A 15,784-nucleotide genomic window follows, 5' to 3' on the forward strand; every position below is an offset into this window, starting at 1 on the left:
GGCTGCTGTGTAAATTCATGTTGCCTGAGTCATAATTATTATTTGGGTTTACTGTGGTTATACTCTAGTGTCTTGAATTTACAGAACAGTGCTTTGTATATAAATATAGAAAAAATCCAAAGGAATTTATGTTTATTATAAATAGAAATAAATTCCAAAGGAAAACCTTTACACACAAAAATAGCTATTTTATCATGTTATATAAGATCTTCTTTTAATTTTGTTTTTTAAGAAATACTGATTAATTAACCACCTGAGAAGATGTCATACTTCCAAATGCATTTTTCAGGTAAACCTCCTTTTTCTATAACATAGCAGGGTAATATCTATTTCACAGACCTAAACAGTCCCCGAAAGATTTCTTCTGATTACTTTTTAAGTCTTTGGTCTCATGTATGCTGTTTTACACTAACTGTGGCCTCTGGCAAATGTATGCATCCACTCCAGTTTCATTTTTCTTTGGGAGTTACCTCTTACCATGTTGATTTCAAGTCTGTTGAAACAAAGGGGTGAGTTTTCCCATTATTTCTTGCCAAAGAGGTACCACACTTGTTGCAAATAGAGAAGTCTCTTTGAAGAATTCTGATATTCTTAGCCTTGCACTAAAAAGGCAGAGCCTTCTGCTGCTGCTTGTTTCCTCAGGGCTGGAGCTAATAATAATACATACCCAGGATCCTTCCGGCGTTTTGTAGAAACGTGTTGTTAACAGCTCATCTTGTATGATGCTAGTCACGTGTGCATCATGTATGCTGTATAATCGCCAGAAGTTTCATTGATCCTAAATACTGGGAAATGGTGTCATAAAATCATGAGTATACCTTATGTTATTTGATAGAAAAATGCTGTTGTAACACTATATACCGGTTATTTGCAAGGATACAGAAATTATGCAACTCCATAAGACTTTCTCTTCTTAAGACAAGAGAACAGCAACTTTTTTTTTTCATTAAAGAGAATGTAAGGAAAATTAGTTGGAAGTTGCAGAAAATATCGGTGGTTTATTCTAGAAAAAAATGAGGGATTTCTTCCTAGAGGTGAGTGTTTTAGTTCAGGTGGAGTACATGGTGATACATGATTAGTCTTGGTTGAGTTGCAGTGCGTCTTCCATCCTGGGGAGCTTCTCAGGTCAGTTTGTGGTTTGATGCCACACCCACCTGGTTTCCTTGTCTAGAGTGTATTGACTTTTCAGAGACTAAGGGTGATTTGTCATGGAGGCTCTGTAATATACCCAAGAAATTTAGCCTGTAGAATAGAATGTGAGCATAAGGTTGCTTGAAATGTGCTATTTTTTTTAAGTCCTCTTTAGAAAAAGAAGCAAAGTTGCTAAGCATGGAAGAATTCCTCTCAGGTATGATAATTTCTTCAGAGTGCTCTTTGAGGTAGTCATACAAATTCAAAAGCATTAAAATTACTTCTCTGTCAGTACAGTATGGATGAGACTTCTTTGCTGTAGCTCCCCGAGGTTTTGTTTTCTGGGAGGGAGGTGGGTTTTGTCGCAGCTCTGGTGAAAGCCCGCTAACAGAGTTAACTCAGTTTGCCAGCCAGGAAGCAACATAGCAAGGCTGGCATGGAAGAGGTGTCTGAAAACACATGGATGCTTCTGTGGAGAGCTGATACACTGTATGCTTTGCAGGGAAAGGTGCTGAAAAGCTCCTTTGCAGACTGCTGGCCTGCGTGACACTTAGTCTCTGTAGATGTGTCAGAGAACAGGTACACCACTGTGGTGGCTCTTTATGGCCACAGTTGGTCTTACAATGCAAAAACTTGAGATGATGCTGCCCATGAAGAGGAGCTCCTTGTGCAGAGCTGATTCATGGGGAGTAGCAGCTCAGCTTTCATACAGTCGCCAGCTGAGGCAGCTTTGCAGGGGTGCTTTGCTGGCAATGCATAACTTCACCCCACTCCAGCTTCTCCCTGAGGCTGGCCTGGATTCCTCGGCTGCCCCTTCGAATGGTCAGGGAGGCGTTGCTCACATCCGGCTGCAGTGACTCAGGGGTATTTGGGAATCAGCAGGTGGAACGTCTTTGCAGTGTCAGTGGTACATATAGCTGCTGTCACCAAAACTAAGGGAAAAACAAAAACTCTCCAACAACAATCTTTTGTGCTAGAGAATTAAGGCATTACTTTATTCTGGCCAGGATGTTGTTCTTGCCAGGATGTGCAACAGAAACCAGTTCATCCACACATTGCCCTGTTGTGCAGAGAAAATCATTCCATCACAGAAATCTTTACTAGATGTTTCACATTCAGTCAAAACCCAGAGGAATTCATTGGTTCAGTGTTCACTGGTCCCAACTAATTCGGCTTTAACATCAGTTTCTTATTCTTCATTCTCTTACCTATCTCCTCCCAGACCAGGAGTCTCAGATCCTGCCAGGGGTGATGTTTGGAGTTGACATTCGTTAATGGTTGTTATCTTTTGCGTATCTTCTGTGCTGCTCCCAGTCTGCTGAGATGTTAAGCTCATCAGGCCTGGAGTGGTGGAACAGTCCTTCGAAAAGAAACTTCAGTTACATTCCTCCTGGGCAAAGGAATTCCTTTTCCTTTGGGCAAAGGCAAACAAAACCCCTAACTAAAGTTATATTAAAAAACGTTAAACTTTGCATGATTTCCAACACTGGGAGCTCTGACGTGGACAGAAAAAAGCCCTTAGGGTGTGGGTAATAGTAATTCATTCTTACATAAGGTTTATTTATTAGAATTGGACAGTTGTAAGCAGAGACTAAAACTTTTTTTGAATTGGTTGGAATAATGCAGCTCAGCAAAGGAGTGTGTGAATTCCAGAGGTGGAGGAAAACTTCCAATGTAACAATGTAGGAAAATGATGCCTGCAATTCTTTGAAAATGCTGCTGTACTGAGTTGTCTCCCTGAGCGGGACTTGGGCTCATACCTTCAGGGCAGCTGTGAAGACTGTTCTGACTTGGACCCCAAAGCTGTTTTTGCTTCATGTGCCAGGGTTTTTGTTTGCTGTGATGTGCAGGAGTGGTGGTAGAGATCACTGCATCGCTGCATACCTTCCATTAGGTTCCCTCCTGGCAGGAGAGAGGGACCCCTATTAGGGTTTATAGGTTGTCATGGTGTGGCGTGACAAGCAAACTTGATGCATTGGCTGCAAAGAAGTGTTCAAGAGAGCAGGCTTTGCAAATTTCATGGTTGGTTTCTGCTCAACAAAATGTTTCCCTGAAGTCTGGCTAGCAAATTCTGCGTTTCTTGGGATGCAACCTTAGTGCTAATCTTGCCCACCTCAAAATGAGTTGTTGCCCTCATACCCAGAATTAGGTTGGTCTTCTACCAACCTAGAGCTGAAGGGTTGCAAGGCTATTCTTTTTTAACTGAATTGTTGTGTTCAAAACCTAATGTGAAAAGCAGCCACCCACTCCCTTCTTGCTTCATTGCTTTTCATCCTCCTCAGTATCGTAATACTGGCTTAGTGTCCCTTCTGAAATGAAAGTCTTGCACATGGAATTATTCTAATTTTTTTTTTGAAAAGGTAAATGCTATGACCAGTTAAATAATTTAGTTCTTGTGAGATGTTGAATAATACACAGAGGCTGCAAATTTAATCCATTTAAATTAAAAAGCTAGCCAAACTGGAAGGTTTTGTACTGACACAAAAGAGGAATTACTCTTCCTCTGAGAACCTTTATACATGGCCCCAACCCTTATTTGTTCCTTTGCAAGGGGAAGTCCAAATAGGATATGATTTTACAAAAAAAAGAAAAAGTTTGTAATCCCTGGTGACTAAACTTGCCCCAGCTTCTTTTCCACGCCTCTTCCACTCACTTGATGTCATACTATTTTTGTCCCTTTTCAGCTCATTGACACAATTGCCTCAGAAATCGGAGAACTGAAACAGGAGATGGTACAGACAGATCTCACAGTGGAAGATGAATCTGCTGATTGGCAAAGGTGATTAAAATGTTTATTTTCGTGGTTCTGGAGAGTCTACCATGACAGGAATGTTTTCACTGTGCTTTCTTCTTGGGTGGCTTATGTCCTAGCACTTTTTTCCCTGGCAGCATAGGAGGTGTAGATTATCTTGCTCTCGATCCAAGGAATTTGTCTTTGTGCAGGAGATTCAGTGGTTCGGTGTATTTGCCTTAATACCTTCTAATTGCAACTGAGCTTCACTTCTACTTTCTTGTTAAAAACCTTGGATACCGATGAATGTCTAAAGCAGGAAACTACTAACATTATTACCATTGTCTGTGGCACAGCTTTGCTTTCACGCTGTAAAGACAAAATGTCCATTGTTTCCAGTGGCTCTTTGAAGATTCAAGATACAATAATGTGATTTATTTATGCTCTCAGTTTAGGAAGTAAAATATTGACTGCTGTTAGCAGATGCAAATGTGGGTTATGTGTTTAAGTTAATTTATATATGTGTAACTTGGACATAAAAAAAATAAAATTGTACCTTTAAGTGGACAGAATGGAACCTCTGCATTTTGGCTTTTCTTGAACAGTAACATCTGCTAAATTGGCATCTGGAGGATAATCAATATTTTAGTCCTTGTGTTAGCAAGAGAACACATTTTTCTACTTACCTGAAATATTTGTTGCAAGAGGAAAGCAACCAATGTAGGTGTTGTGTTTTATCTGACTGCATGGTCTTGACCAGCCCTGGAGCTGGTGGGCTTTGTTCTTCTAGCAGTGAGTTAATGGAGTGGAAAATCGTTTTTAGAATTACATCCAAGATTTTTACCTCTTTTTCTTCCTAGGAATTCTGTTGAAATCTGCTAGAACTTACTACAAAGCATATGTAGATTATTTTCAAAAACATTAAGCAGCAGCTTTGTTGCCCAAATGGTAAAGAATGTAAGACAGTTGAACTAATTAAAGTCCTTGGCTATGGCCCTGGTTGAACATTACTGAAGTTTTAAAACTTTGGAGAGCACAGTTCTTTTAGAGAGACAGAAAGGATACTCTCTTCCTTTTGTGAATTCAGCTAATTAACTTCAGAGATCATTGGCTACTTTTCAGTTAAGAAAAGGCTTCTTGTATCTTTGAATACATCATTTGCATGAAATGCTAAGGTCTACTGATTCTAAAATCTTGGTGGAAGCACTTAGCTGGGAACAGTCAACTAAACCTCCCAGTTTTACAGATCATGAGTTTTCTCTTTATTGATTTTTTAATGGATTTTTAATCTTGATTTGTTAATCTTGACTGCAAATATATTTTGGTTTAAGATACGTAAGTAAACCTAACATAAAAAAGTGAATAATGCAATTTCCATGAAAAATAATATTAGCCACCAAAAATTTTTTTTTCTGTTACTTCAAGATGATAATGTGAAATATGAAGTCTGAATACATGAGCTAAAGTCAAACCTACTGTGACTAGAAAATTCTGAACTGCATGCTTCTATGTAAGGAAGAAGTTGTATCAAAGTTGGTATAAATTATGTCATTTAGTTGTGCACTGACACCTTTTATATATATTTTTTTAATATATATATATATTTTATATATATATATACAGCTACAGAGCAAGATAATAGTAATTCTAGCAAGGGTTTTCCAGAGTTCTTGTTTAAACTAGGCACCTCACAATGCTGTATTTACTGTCATGAATTTATTTCCTTGTAGTTAATTTAAAACTCGGCAGTTAATGTAGTTTGCTCTTCCTATTGCATGTTCTGCTGTTCAGAAGTTGGTGTCTTGATATGTCCTTTGGATTTGCATCTAGGGAAATTTGAGCTCAATGGAATGTCCCTTTTCCTTGCTCTTTTTCCGCCTTAGCAGGTATCCACAGTCACCCACAGTAGTTCTGGAAAGGCAGCAGTTGCAGAGCTCTCAGCTGAATTCAGAAAAATAAGGACATGAAATTGCATGTCTGCAGCCTTAGTATTGTGGTGTAGGTTTTTTTGTGATTATGTGGTGACTTTCAGATTTATACTCCTCCTCACCTTATATACTCTTTTATTTTGGGCTCATCTCTCCTTTTATTATATATGGCCCAAGTCATATCAAGAATGATTCAAGGGCTCACCACTTTGGCTTGGTTTGGGAAAACAGGTATTTGCCAGGGAAAGCTGCAGTTTCTTTTGGAATGGAGAAGGCAAACCACCCCACCCCCCTTTCTCTAATTATAAATTTGCAGTTAGAGGCTTTTAGGCAAAAGATTTGGGGATAGAAATAGCAGCTCTTTACTAGTATGTATTACAAAGCAAACAAACAACAACTACAACATTAATAATAAAAACAGTACCAAGAACCTTGAGGGCTTTGCTCTACAAAAACCCAGGGCGGCTTAGTCTCGGTGCCCCTGCAGGATCCTCAGAGCACCAAGCTGGAACAGTGGAAAAGTCCGTGCTAGTGGCTGGAACGGCAGGATGTCCGGGCAGGCAGGGGCAGAGTGTCCCGGCAAGGCAGGTGGTTAGCAAGAGGAGCAGTGCCGAAGAAGCCGAGAGTGGGGCAGGGCTGGCCCAGCTCCAGCGGGGCGGCAGAGAAGTTCAGAATTCCGGGGCAAGCAGATGATGGTAGATTTTCCCAGGACTGGACCTCTCCAGCGACAGTGAACTCAAGCTGCAAGCAGCAACTCAGCCATTCTCTCTCTCTCCCTGAACACCGAAAAGAACAGAGTGCCAACAGAGTGCCGCTGCCTCAAGCTCTGTCCTTTACTTGCCCCAAAATTCGCCGTTTACTCCCCCTTCAAGCTTTGTCCGCCTCTTTGTTCCGGTTAAGTATTCTTAAGTATCCAACACTTGGTCTCCTTGGTAACTTATGGGGAAAAAATTCTTTAGAGTAAAAGGAACAGACCTAACCCCCAACAAGATGTAAAAGCCAGTTTATTAAAAAAAAAAAAAAAAAAAAAAAAAAAAAAAAAAAAAAAAAAGGCTTGCAAAAATGTTTTAAGGGGGTTTTAAGGAGGACTGTTTCAGTATCCCACTTTTTTTGATGCCTGGCCTTTTTCCCAGTGCAGACATTTATCTCAATAATACAAATGATCGGAGTTATCAGAAAAGGAGTTTAGTGGGACAGATTTCTGTCCTGCCATTCCGATGACCTTTGAAAGAGTAATGAGAAAGCTTCTGCATGCAATGGCAGCCCAGGAGCATGTGGGACGGGACTGGTGACACCTGGATGATCCTTTAGGTGGCCCCAGGCTCCCTTCACATCTGTGTGAATGTTCATGGGGAGCTGACGCTTCCTGCTGTCCCTCTGGAGGGGAGGCTGTAAAGCTCCAGGCTTCCTGGGGCACTTGGTGCCTGTGGAGTGGTTCAGGGATGCTTTGCTGGTGGTGGCAGTTGCAGCAGCTTATTCCCTTCCTTCTCTGTTCCCGTGGAAAGAACAGGGTTAGGGCTTTGCTCCCTGCCTTGTGTCCTGCACTGCACAGCCCTCACGCTGCTGTCTTTTCAACAGCGGTTACTCACTTCAGTAGAGTTATCTTCTATCCTGCGTTGAGAAACACTTCTGTTATTGCTGACAGGTGGGCAAGTATCCAGAAACCTTCCCGGCTTCCTTATCCTGTTCTTTTAGCTTTAATGGATGCAGGAGGAAGTTAACCAGTGGCTCTATGCCCCTCCCAGCTGATTCTCAGTTTGACTGTATAGACTGGGCTGGGGTGATTAAGAGCTGTTAGATTTACAGAAATCCAGGCATTTTGCAGTGGATAGTCACAGTGAGTTAACTGTGAGGTGGTTAACTTTGGTGGGACTGGAGAAAGGTTCACATCATGACCAAGGGTCATTCTGGTTACAAGCTTCAGCCTGTTCCAAATCTTTTTTACTGTGAGCTAGGTCTAATCAGGATGCAGCACATCCTTGTTTATCTTGGCAGTTACTTCTCTGTACTTCCCACGTGTTTATTTTTCAAATCTAAGGAAACTTGCATGAATCATGTGTTTTCTTTAGTTCATCGTGATATTGAAACCTACCTTTCCCACTGAAGAGGAACCATGTAGCAGCCCTGAATTAAAGCAGACCATCCTTTACACATGATTTGTGTTTCAATTTTGAGTTTAATGTGACCTGGTCAGATTGTCTTTTATCAGGAATCTTTTTTTTTTTTTTTTCAAAATCCCAAACAAGTAACACAAACCAACCAACCAACCTCCAACCTAACAGTAAAACCAGTAGAGGAATTTAGCTATTGCATAATATACAGCATATTTTGCCAGCATTTAGGTTACAGCAACTTCTAATTCTTGTTCAATACACTTGACTTAATGAATGTGTTGCTCATGAATTGAAATGGTTTATTCTTTCCATGCAATTGTTTCCAAAGTAGTTACACACATATCCCAGTCCCAAATAATTTTAATCTAACTCTCAACACATAACAAGTTTCAAGAGCTCTCATGTGTCAAGGCTTGACTGTATGTCTAATGCCCAGATCATTAATTAAAATTATTTTAAGAATAAAAAGAAAACTGGAATATGATGCTCAGTAGTGCTAGACCACTGCAAATAGGCTGTCAAAACACACCAGTGGGGTCTTTTTTCATGCATTTGCTCCCAGGCCTTGGGGAAGTGGCTTCTCATAGGTTGTATGTGGTTTGCCTGGTGTGGTTTTTCCAAGGTGTGGTTTTTCCAAGGTGTAGTTTTTCCGGAGTTCACCAGGTTAGATCTTTCTCTCTGCCTCCTTCTTTATTTCTTGGGAATAGGAAATAATTTTTTTTAAGTATTTCCTATTTCTGTTTACCTGACCACAGATTACAATAGCATTGTAGTGCTGATTTAGCTGAGTTGCATTGGTGTTGTTTGAACCATTAGTGTTTAGGAGTGGCAGAAATTCTGGTCATGATCAGATATTCATAATCTTTGGCTTATTTCTTGAGGGAACAGAAGCAGCTGCAGCTAGGAGGTGCCCATGTATGTAGGTCAGAGAGCTTCTTCCTTGGATCTCAGCATGTGAGAGGAATTGCGCACATAAGTACCTGGAGGTTCCACAAACCTGATAGCCCCCTATTTAAATTAGTCTGCTAATTTATGGTGGTCTAGGGGGCGTGGGACAACACAAAGCCAGTCATACCAAAGAGGAACATCATGACCCTATGTGCTTGTGCAAACTCTTGCCAGCTTTAGGTGGTTTTGTGGCAGCAAGCAATGCCAGGCATTCTAGCTCATACCAGTTGCACACCTTCTTTTGAATGTGAGGTAGCTGTCTTTAGTAGGCAAAAAACTTCCTTCCTGGACATACTCCCCCTGCCGCATATTTGGTTTTCTCCTCCTGACCAAGGGAAGTGGAAATGATTTCTATCTGTCTAAGCTTGCAGCCAGCATTGGTGTATAACTTGCACTTTGCCACAGGTCCCTTTGGTTTGTAATCCAGCTAACTGGCACTGAAGGAAAGTGGGAAATTCCTGAGCAATATTTACTGGACGTATAGCTCAGGAAAACACTTTTGTGGTTCATGATCTGACTTTTTGGAGATTCATCCTGTGCGACACTAGGCTCTGCTGGGACTGGTTGAAAAGGGAACCCAGTATTCTTACTGAGGCAGTTTCAGACTTGATCATAACCAATGTAAAAAGTACTTCCCTCATGCACTCAATGTATTTCTGTCTATTTTGTGCCCCTTGAAGGCATACTGGCAGTTAGTAAAAGTTTCTGATGGTTGTGGGCAGGGGTGAAAATATCTGCATTTGAGATGCCTTGGAAATCTGAAAAGCATCACATCATAAATAAGCAAACAGAAAGTGAAAAAAAGAAAGACAAATGCTGGTAGTGGTAATTGATCTAGGCAATGAAAAGTCAAATGATTTTGCCTGTTCTTACCTGATCATACAGTGAAAGTTCTCTTCCCCATTTACTTTCCTTTCTTGCCCTCTCAAGAGATGCTGCAAGTTGCTGAACAAAGCTAGAAGAAAGCAGTTTGGTCATTTTTTTTTCCTATTGTTTACTTGGTGGGTTTTAATTTGGTTTGGCTTGTTTTCTTTGGTGTGGTTTTTTTTTTTTGCAGGGTCAGAGAGGCTTTTTGTTTGTTTTTTTAAAGTATTCAGTGCTCCTGTGCTTGTGAACTCTGTACCCACTTGCTGAGGGTACAGTAACTGGCATAATGAGGATGGTAAATGCTGTTAGTGATGCTTAGGGCCTGTCCAAAGCATGGAATTCAGAAGAACTGCACAGTGTGCAGTGGGGAGGTGGAGCTGTATTGCCCTCTGCTGCCCAGGGCCTCTCCTGCCATAGAAAAGGTCTATAAGGGGAACACATCCTCTGCCCGACATCTCAGGGAGTCAGTTGAGCTTGCAGAGTGCTTTTTGTCTGTTCCTAAATTTTGTCATCAGGAAGCTTTTACCAGAGTAACTGCTCCATAGTGATTTCTAGCATGAGGAGAATCACAGAATGTACTTCTAGCTCAAAAATCAGGAATTTGAGCCAGTGTAGTAGTTTGAAAGCAAAACCAGTGAGACATTCCAAGTCAGAAATACAATTTAATAGGAAGAGAAAATAAAAGAATTAAAATAAAATAAATGCAATAATGCAAAAGATCGCTGACAGAGTCAGAATACAACCTGACACCCTGTTGGTCAGGGTGTTGGAAATAGTCCAAAAGTAAGCCCTCCTGGAGTGGCAGATGTGGTCCTGTTGGAAGTAGAGATGGCCTCATAGAGAAAAGGGTCCACAGACGTGTCCAGTCTTCCTTTGGGAGTCCCATGGGAACACTGTATATCTGGTGACACTTGTGGCTCCTTTTTGTCTAGGTGGAAATGGTTTGTCTCCTCCTCCCTGGATAGAGCCTCTTACAATGGGATGATGTACTGTGTCATGTCATTGGTGAGCTCTTAATGGCCCATTAACAGAAGATATCGCCATTGAGGTAGTGGAAGACTGAGCTGAGATAAGAAACAATGTCCCACCCGGTTCTAACAGCTGGCCTGGGAGGTAGTGGAAGACTGAACAGAGATAAGAAACAATGCCCCCACTTGGTTTTAACAGCTGGCTTGTTATCAGAGAAGGCAGTTACCCCCTCCCTTCTGGAGTTACAACAGATTAAGAAAAAAAAAACACCTCCCCAAACGGGTTTCAATGGATGGAATAGAATAAACATTTTTTTTGGTTACAAAACCCAAGACAGCCAGCAACACACGTGCACTTGTATTGGGTGTTCTGTATTATATGGATGATGGTGAAGCTTTGCATAACAGAAGGAATTCTCCAAGTATTCTGTTTATTTGGATTTTTAATAACAAGCATCTGTAGCTTCCAAGAATTGTACTTCATTACTGAATGTAGCACTAACTTTATATGCCCTGCCCCAAATAAATTTTAACCTTATATTACTTTGCCATGTTCACACATAGCGTAGCCTTTATTTCTCACATAGCAGTCAATCCACAGCCAAGGGAATTTGGGCATAAATACACAATTTCTTCATTGTTTCTGGTCCTGGGAAGTGTAGTATTAAAGTAATATTTCCATTTTATGGCAAAATGGAAAAAAACTATAAGTATTTACAGAACTTAGGAGGAGTACGATAAGAAGTGACTGCCACTTATGACATATTTTTAAGGAAGCCATGCCTTAGGGAGGGTTTTTTGGGGTTTTAACTTTTTTTTTTCTTGTTTCTTTCTTTGGTTTCTCATCTATTTCTCACCTCCTCCCACTCCGACCTCTTAGCAGAGGGGAACAAAGATGAATTTGCACATGTGAAGGCAACAGAACTGCTGGAGCAGACAGTAGTCTGGGCATAAGGTGAAGTGATGCTGGTTTGTGGACTTGTGTTGTGAAAATAATCCCTCCAAACGGACAAAGTTCTTGTGTCTGATCACCAATAGGTAGTGGGTTGCTGCATTGTCAGGGTATTGAACAGATTTTTCTGGCACGCAGGAGAGAGCAAGATTGCTGTAGGTTGCAGCATGTGCAATCAATCTGGGAATTAAAGTGTCTGAATTGCATAAATATCCTTGAAGAGAAGTTTTCTGTATATTAGCACACTAAAGGAGGCAAGTGAAACGTTCAGTCAATCACATCTGCGAATACAATTGTACCTGAAGTGATGGCTGAATTTGTCCAACCTCACAGAAGAATGGTAAGGCTTATCTTCAACCTGGCTTTGAATTGAGAACCTTTAAAGAGAATTTTTGTATATGCTAAATATAAGAATACTCAGTACGAGAATTGCTAGCCCAGAGTGTCAGCAGTGCCATGAGCTTTGTGATAATTCTGTTTGCTAACCTGAGTGATTGTTCATAGGAGGTTAGCATGTCTAATATTTTTTCTAAATTTTCCACAGTCTAATAAAGGACATGGATAATATCCCTCCTGAGAAAAATGATATAAAAGGCTGTCCCCGGGACTCTGGATATGACAGCCTATCCAACAAGCTAAGCATATTGGACAAGCTCCTCCATACTCACCCTGTGTGGCTTCAGCTTGGTCTGAATGATGATGAAGCCATGGAAATTCTGCAGACACAGCCTCCTGGGGTAAGAAGAATCTCAGTTTTGTTGAGGACATGCTTTTCCCAAATGTTGTGCTGCCATTTTACACCCAAGTGTTGGACCCAATACAGTAATGACCTAGTAAAAATACAGTATGTTTTAGTGCATGTAAATGACCAAGTTAAATTACAGTGTGTTTTAGACATCATGAGGTTGTTCTGGTCTCTTTTTGTATATGATCTGTATTTATTCTGGCATCTCTGATGAAGCTAAAACCATGTCCTTTTGCCTTTTCCACAACAGATATTTCTGGTTAGGAAATCTGCAAGGCTGCAGAAGAAAGTAATATCTCTGCGTCTGTCCAGTGACTGTGGGTCCTGCCTGAAAGAATTTGCCATAAAAGAAAGTACATACAGTAAGTTGTAAGTTATGTACTTTTCAGCTGTTCCTTAGGTACTTTTCCCCTGTAGGTTGCAGCAGCATACGCACTGTTGAAATCCACAGCAGAGGATACTAAAGTTGTGCAAATTATGTCATGGGCTGCCTGTGCTGCTCTCTGAGGTGGGCTCTGGGAGTGGGTCAGGCATATTCTGCCACAAGTTGGGCAGATATATAGAAACACTTAAGGCTGCTGCAGCTGGAATGTTTCCATTGTATAACTTGCTGAATCCAGGATTAATTTATTTTTATGGGTAGTTATCCTCTTAGAAACTTACATGTCTTTTGTAGAAACAGTCTGTAATCCAGTCTGCTTTCAATGAAATGTCCTTGCATTTCCTTATACTCAGGGGACTGTTCTTGGATGCAACTTTGTCATGAGGTCTCTCTGTCTGCGGTTTAGGTGTGGGATGGATTGTTGGGTTTGTTTTTGCTGGTGGTGTGTTTTGTTGTTGGGTTTTTTTTTTTTGGTTGTGGGGGTTTTTTGTTGGTTTGTTGTTGCTTTTTGTAATAGCTAAATGGATTTTAACCCTTTAGAGCTGTTTCTGTTGCAAGATCAATTATTTCTCTTTTTAATTCAAACTGTATTTGTTCTTTCTTTTTTTAGTAGAAAGGAGCAAATGTTAGTGCTACAGATTGTCTTGAACCAATAATGCCTTCATATCTTTAAAAGGGAGGGTGTGAAAAATAGGTTTGAGATTTAGGAATGAAAAAAGGAAGCCGCAGCTAGTGAGTGTATGTGATGCTGAAACTGCCAGTTGGAGCAAATATTTCATTTTTAACAAGAAAGATAAAACTGGAGAAAATTAGCAATTATTTCAGTTAAACATCCCTGAAACAGAGAGTCTATAGTTAACTTCTATTTGTAAACTGACATTATTTTAATTGAGTTCTTCCTTTTTAATCTCTCCCTCCCCTACACCCAGGAACAAAAAGTTAATTCTATGTGTCTGGTTTTAGTTCCAGTAACAAGGAAGGCAAGGCAAAGAGAAGAGACAGTTGCCAGTAACAGTTCATCCAAGTGTGGTCTAAGGCTGTGTTTATAGGCTTGTTATACTAATGAATTCCATCTAGAAAATAATTATATACTGTCATTTATGAACAAAATTCTTCCACAGGGAGGAAGTATTTACTGATAGTTCTAGCCATTTGTCACAGCTGAGGTTTTAGACCAGAGGCAAAAGATCTGGATCATTTCATTCTAGGAGCTTCTTCTGCTTGATCTGTGTCATCATTGGGTGAGATTTGCTACTGACATCAGAGAGAGCCTGAGATAATCATTATTACTGAGAACCAGTATTTGTGTCAATAAGAAACAATGGTATCAAGTGGGGAAAAATGAAAGGCGCTGCTTGCATCTTCCTCTCCCCTTGTGCAAGGCAATGGCATGCAACAACTGTCAGAGTTTTTTAAGGGTTTTCAGGTTAAAAGGTTTTCTTGGAGTGAATGAAAATTTATCCCTTTAGGTTCTACACACCTAAGGCAGAGACAAGTGAGTAGAATAGAATTCAAGAGTAGGAAGTAAGAGATTTAAAGTTATGTATATTAGTACACTGGGCAAACAAAGCCTCAGTTACTGATTTGTTGTCTATTAGGGAACCATTGTGCAGGCCTCATCACACTTAATCTCTTTTACAGGAGTTACACCATATGCTTGGAATACAAAAGCAAACTAGCCACCAAGATTATCAGTATATTCTTGAAAATGCCTTCAGCAGGGATATGTACTTCTCTATAGAGTTGTTTTCTCTTAACTAAATAGTAGCTTGATGGTGAAAACTTACTAACTTCGTGCTAAAATTTAAGATGTGTTTTATTAAACTGTTTTAAGAAACAGTGGTTTAATGTGTGATTCTTTCTTGTAACTTTCTTCACAGCATTTTCCTTGGAGGGGTCTGGAATAAGTTTTGCTGATTTGTTCAGACTCATTGCTTTCTACTGTATTAGCAGGTAAGATGGTGCTATGTTCCAAGTCACATCTGCTAGACTGTCTCGAGGAAAAGGCTGTCTTGGTTTAGATAGACAGGTATCTGCCAGGGAAGATTGAAGTCCCCCTTGGACTGTAAGCCCCTCCCCCCTTTTCCAAATTATTATAAATTTGCAATTAAAAGGCTGTCAGGCAAAGATTTTGGGAATAGGTATAGCAGTTCTTTACTAGGGATATAAAAATTCAGATGTTGTAGTACGGAAGAATAAGCAAGCAAACAAACAAACAAGAAATCCTAGAAAACCCTGACAGAGTCAGCAATACAACCTGACACTCTGTTGGTCAGGATGTTGGAAGCAGTCCAAAGTAAGCCCTCCTGGAGTGGCAGATGTGGTTTTGTTGGTGTAGAGATGATCCCATCGAAAGAGTGTCCAGTAATGGTGAGATGGGTCTGGTCTTCCTCTAGGAATCCGATGGAAAACTGGATGACTCGTGACACTTGTGACTCTTTTTATCTAGGTTAAGATGGTTTGGCTCCTCCTCCCTTGGTAGAGCATCTTTGAATAGTATGATGTAATGTGTCATGTCTTTGGTAAGCTTTAATGGTCCATTAGCAGATGATATCCCCATGGGAGTAGTGGAAGATTGAACAGAGATAAGCGACACTGTTCCATCTGATAAGCAACACTGACTCATCTGGGCAGTGATAAGCAACACCGCTCCACCCAGTTTTCAATAGATGGAATAGAATAAACATTTCTTTTGGTTACGAAACCCAAGACATTGGTTCAGCATGATATTTATGTTGCCAATCTGCAAATATTCCTGGGTAGCCTTAGAAGGTAATGGTAGAAATCAGAGGTGAGTCCTGGAAGCAAGTCTCTCTGTCTTACTACATACTGATAATTGGGAGGCTGCTGTGATTTTACCCATCCAACTGTAAGGTGGTGCCTAGCTGAACTTTACTTTAGCTGATATCTTGTGATGCTTTGTTATGTGCTCCGAAGCTCATTTAGAAACAATCACAAACCAGCTTCAAAGTCCATTTCTTGGAATTGCTGGTGAGAAGAATTTTTGGACTATAGTGG

The 15,784-nt window shown here is 40.4% G+C and overlaps 1 protein-coding gene across 11 annotated transcripts in view; it reads left to right on the top strand.

Annotated features, from left to right (window-relative positions):
* Positions 1-15,784, top strand: part of LOC136286443 (sodium/potassium/calcium exchanger 3-like) — a 191,912-nt gene that overhangs the window by 153,303 nt on the left and 22,825 nt on the right. For 8 of the 11 annotated variants that reach the window (XM_066178013.1, XM_066178014.1, XM_066178016.1 and 5 more), the window contains 4 exons: positions 3,816-3,910; positions 12,184-12,376; positions 12,635-12,746; positions 14,647-14,719. In XM_066178013.1, coding sequence (XP_066034110.1) covers positions 3,816-3,910; positions 12,184-12,376; positions 12,635-12,746; positions 14,647-14,719 — 473 coding nt within the window. Of the gene's footprint in view, positions 1-3,815; positions 3,911-11,587; positions 11,643-12,183; positions 12,377-12,634; positions 12,747-14,646; positions 14,720-15,784 lie in introns of those variants that run through there. The other 3 variants (XM_066178023.1, XM_066178024.1, XM_066178022.1) reach the window with 2 other exon arrangements.

The sequence above is a fragment of the Chamaea fasciata genome, unplaced genomic scaffold (genome assembly GCF_029207755.1).
Source record: "Chamaea fasciata isolate MVZ Bird 193981 ecotype frontalis unplaced genomic scaffold, bChaFas1.0.hap1 SCAF_3, whole genome shotgun sequence".
Lineage (NCBI taxonomy): Eukaryota > Metazoa > Chordata > Aves > Passeriformes > Sylviidae > Chamaea > Chamaea fasciata.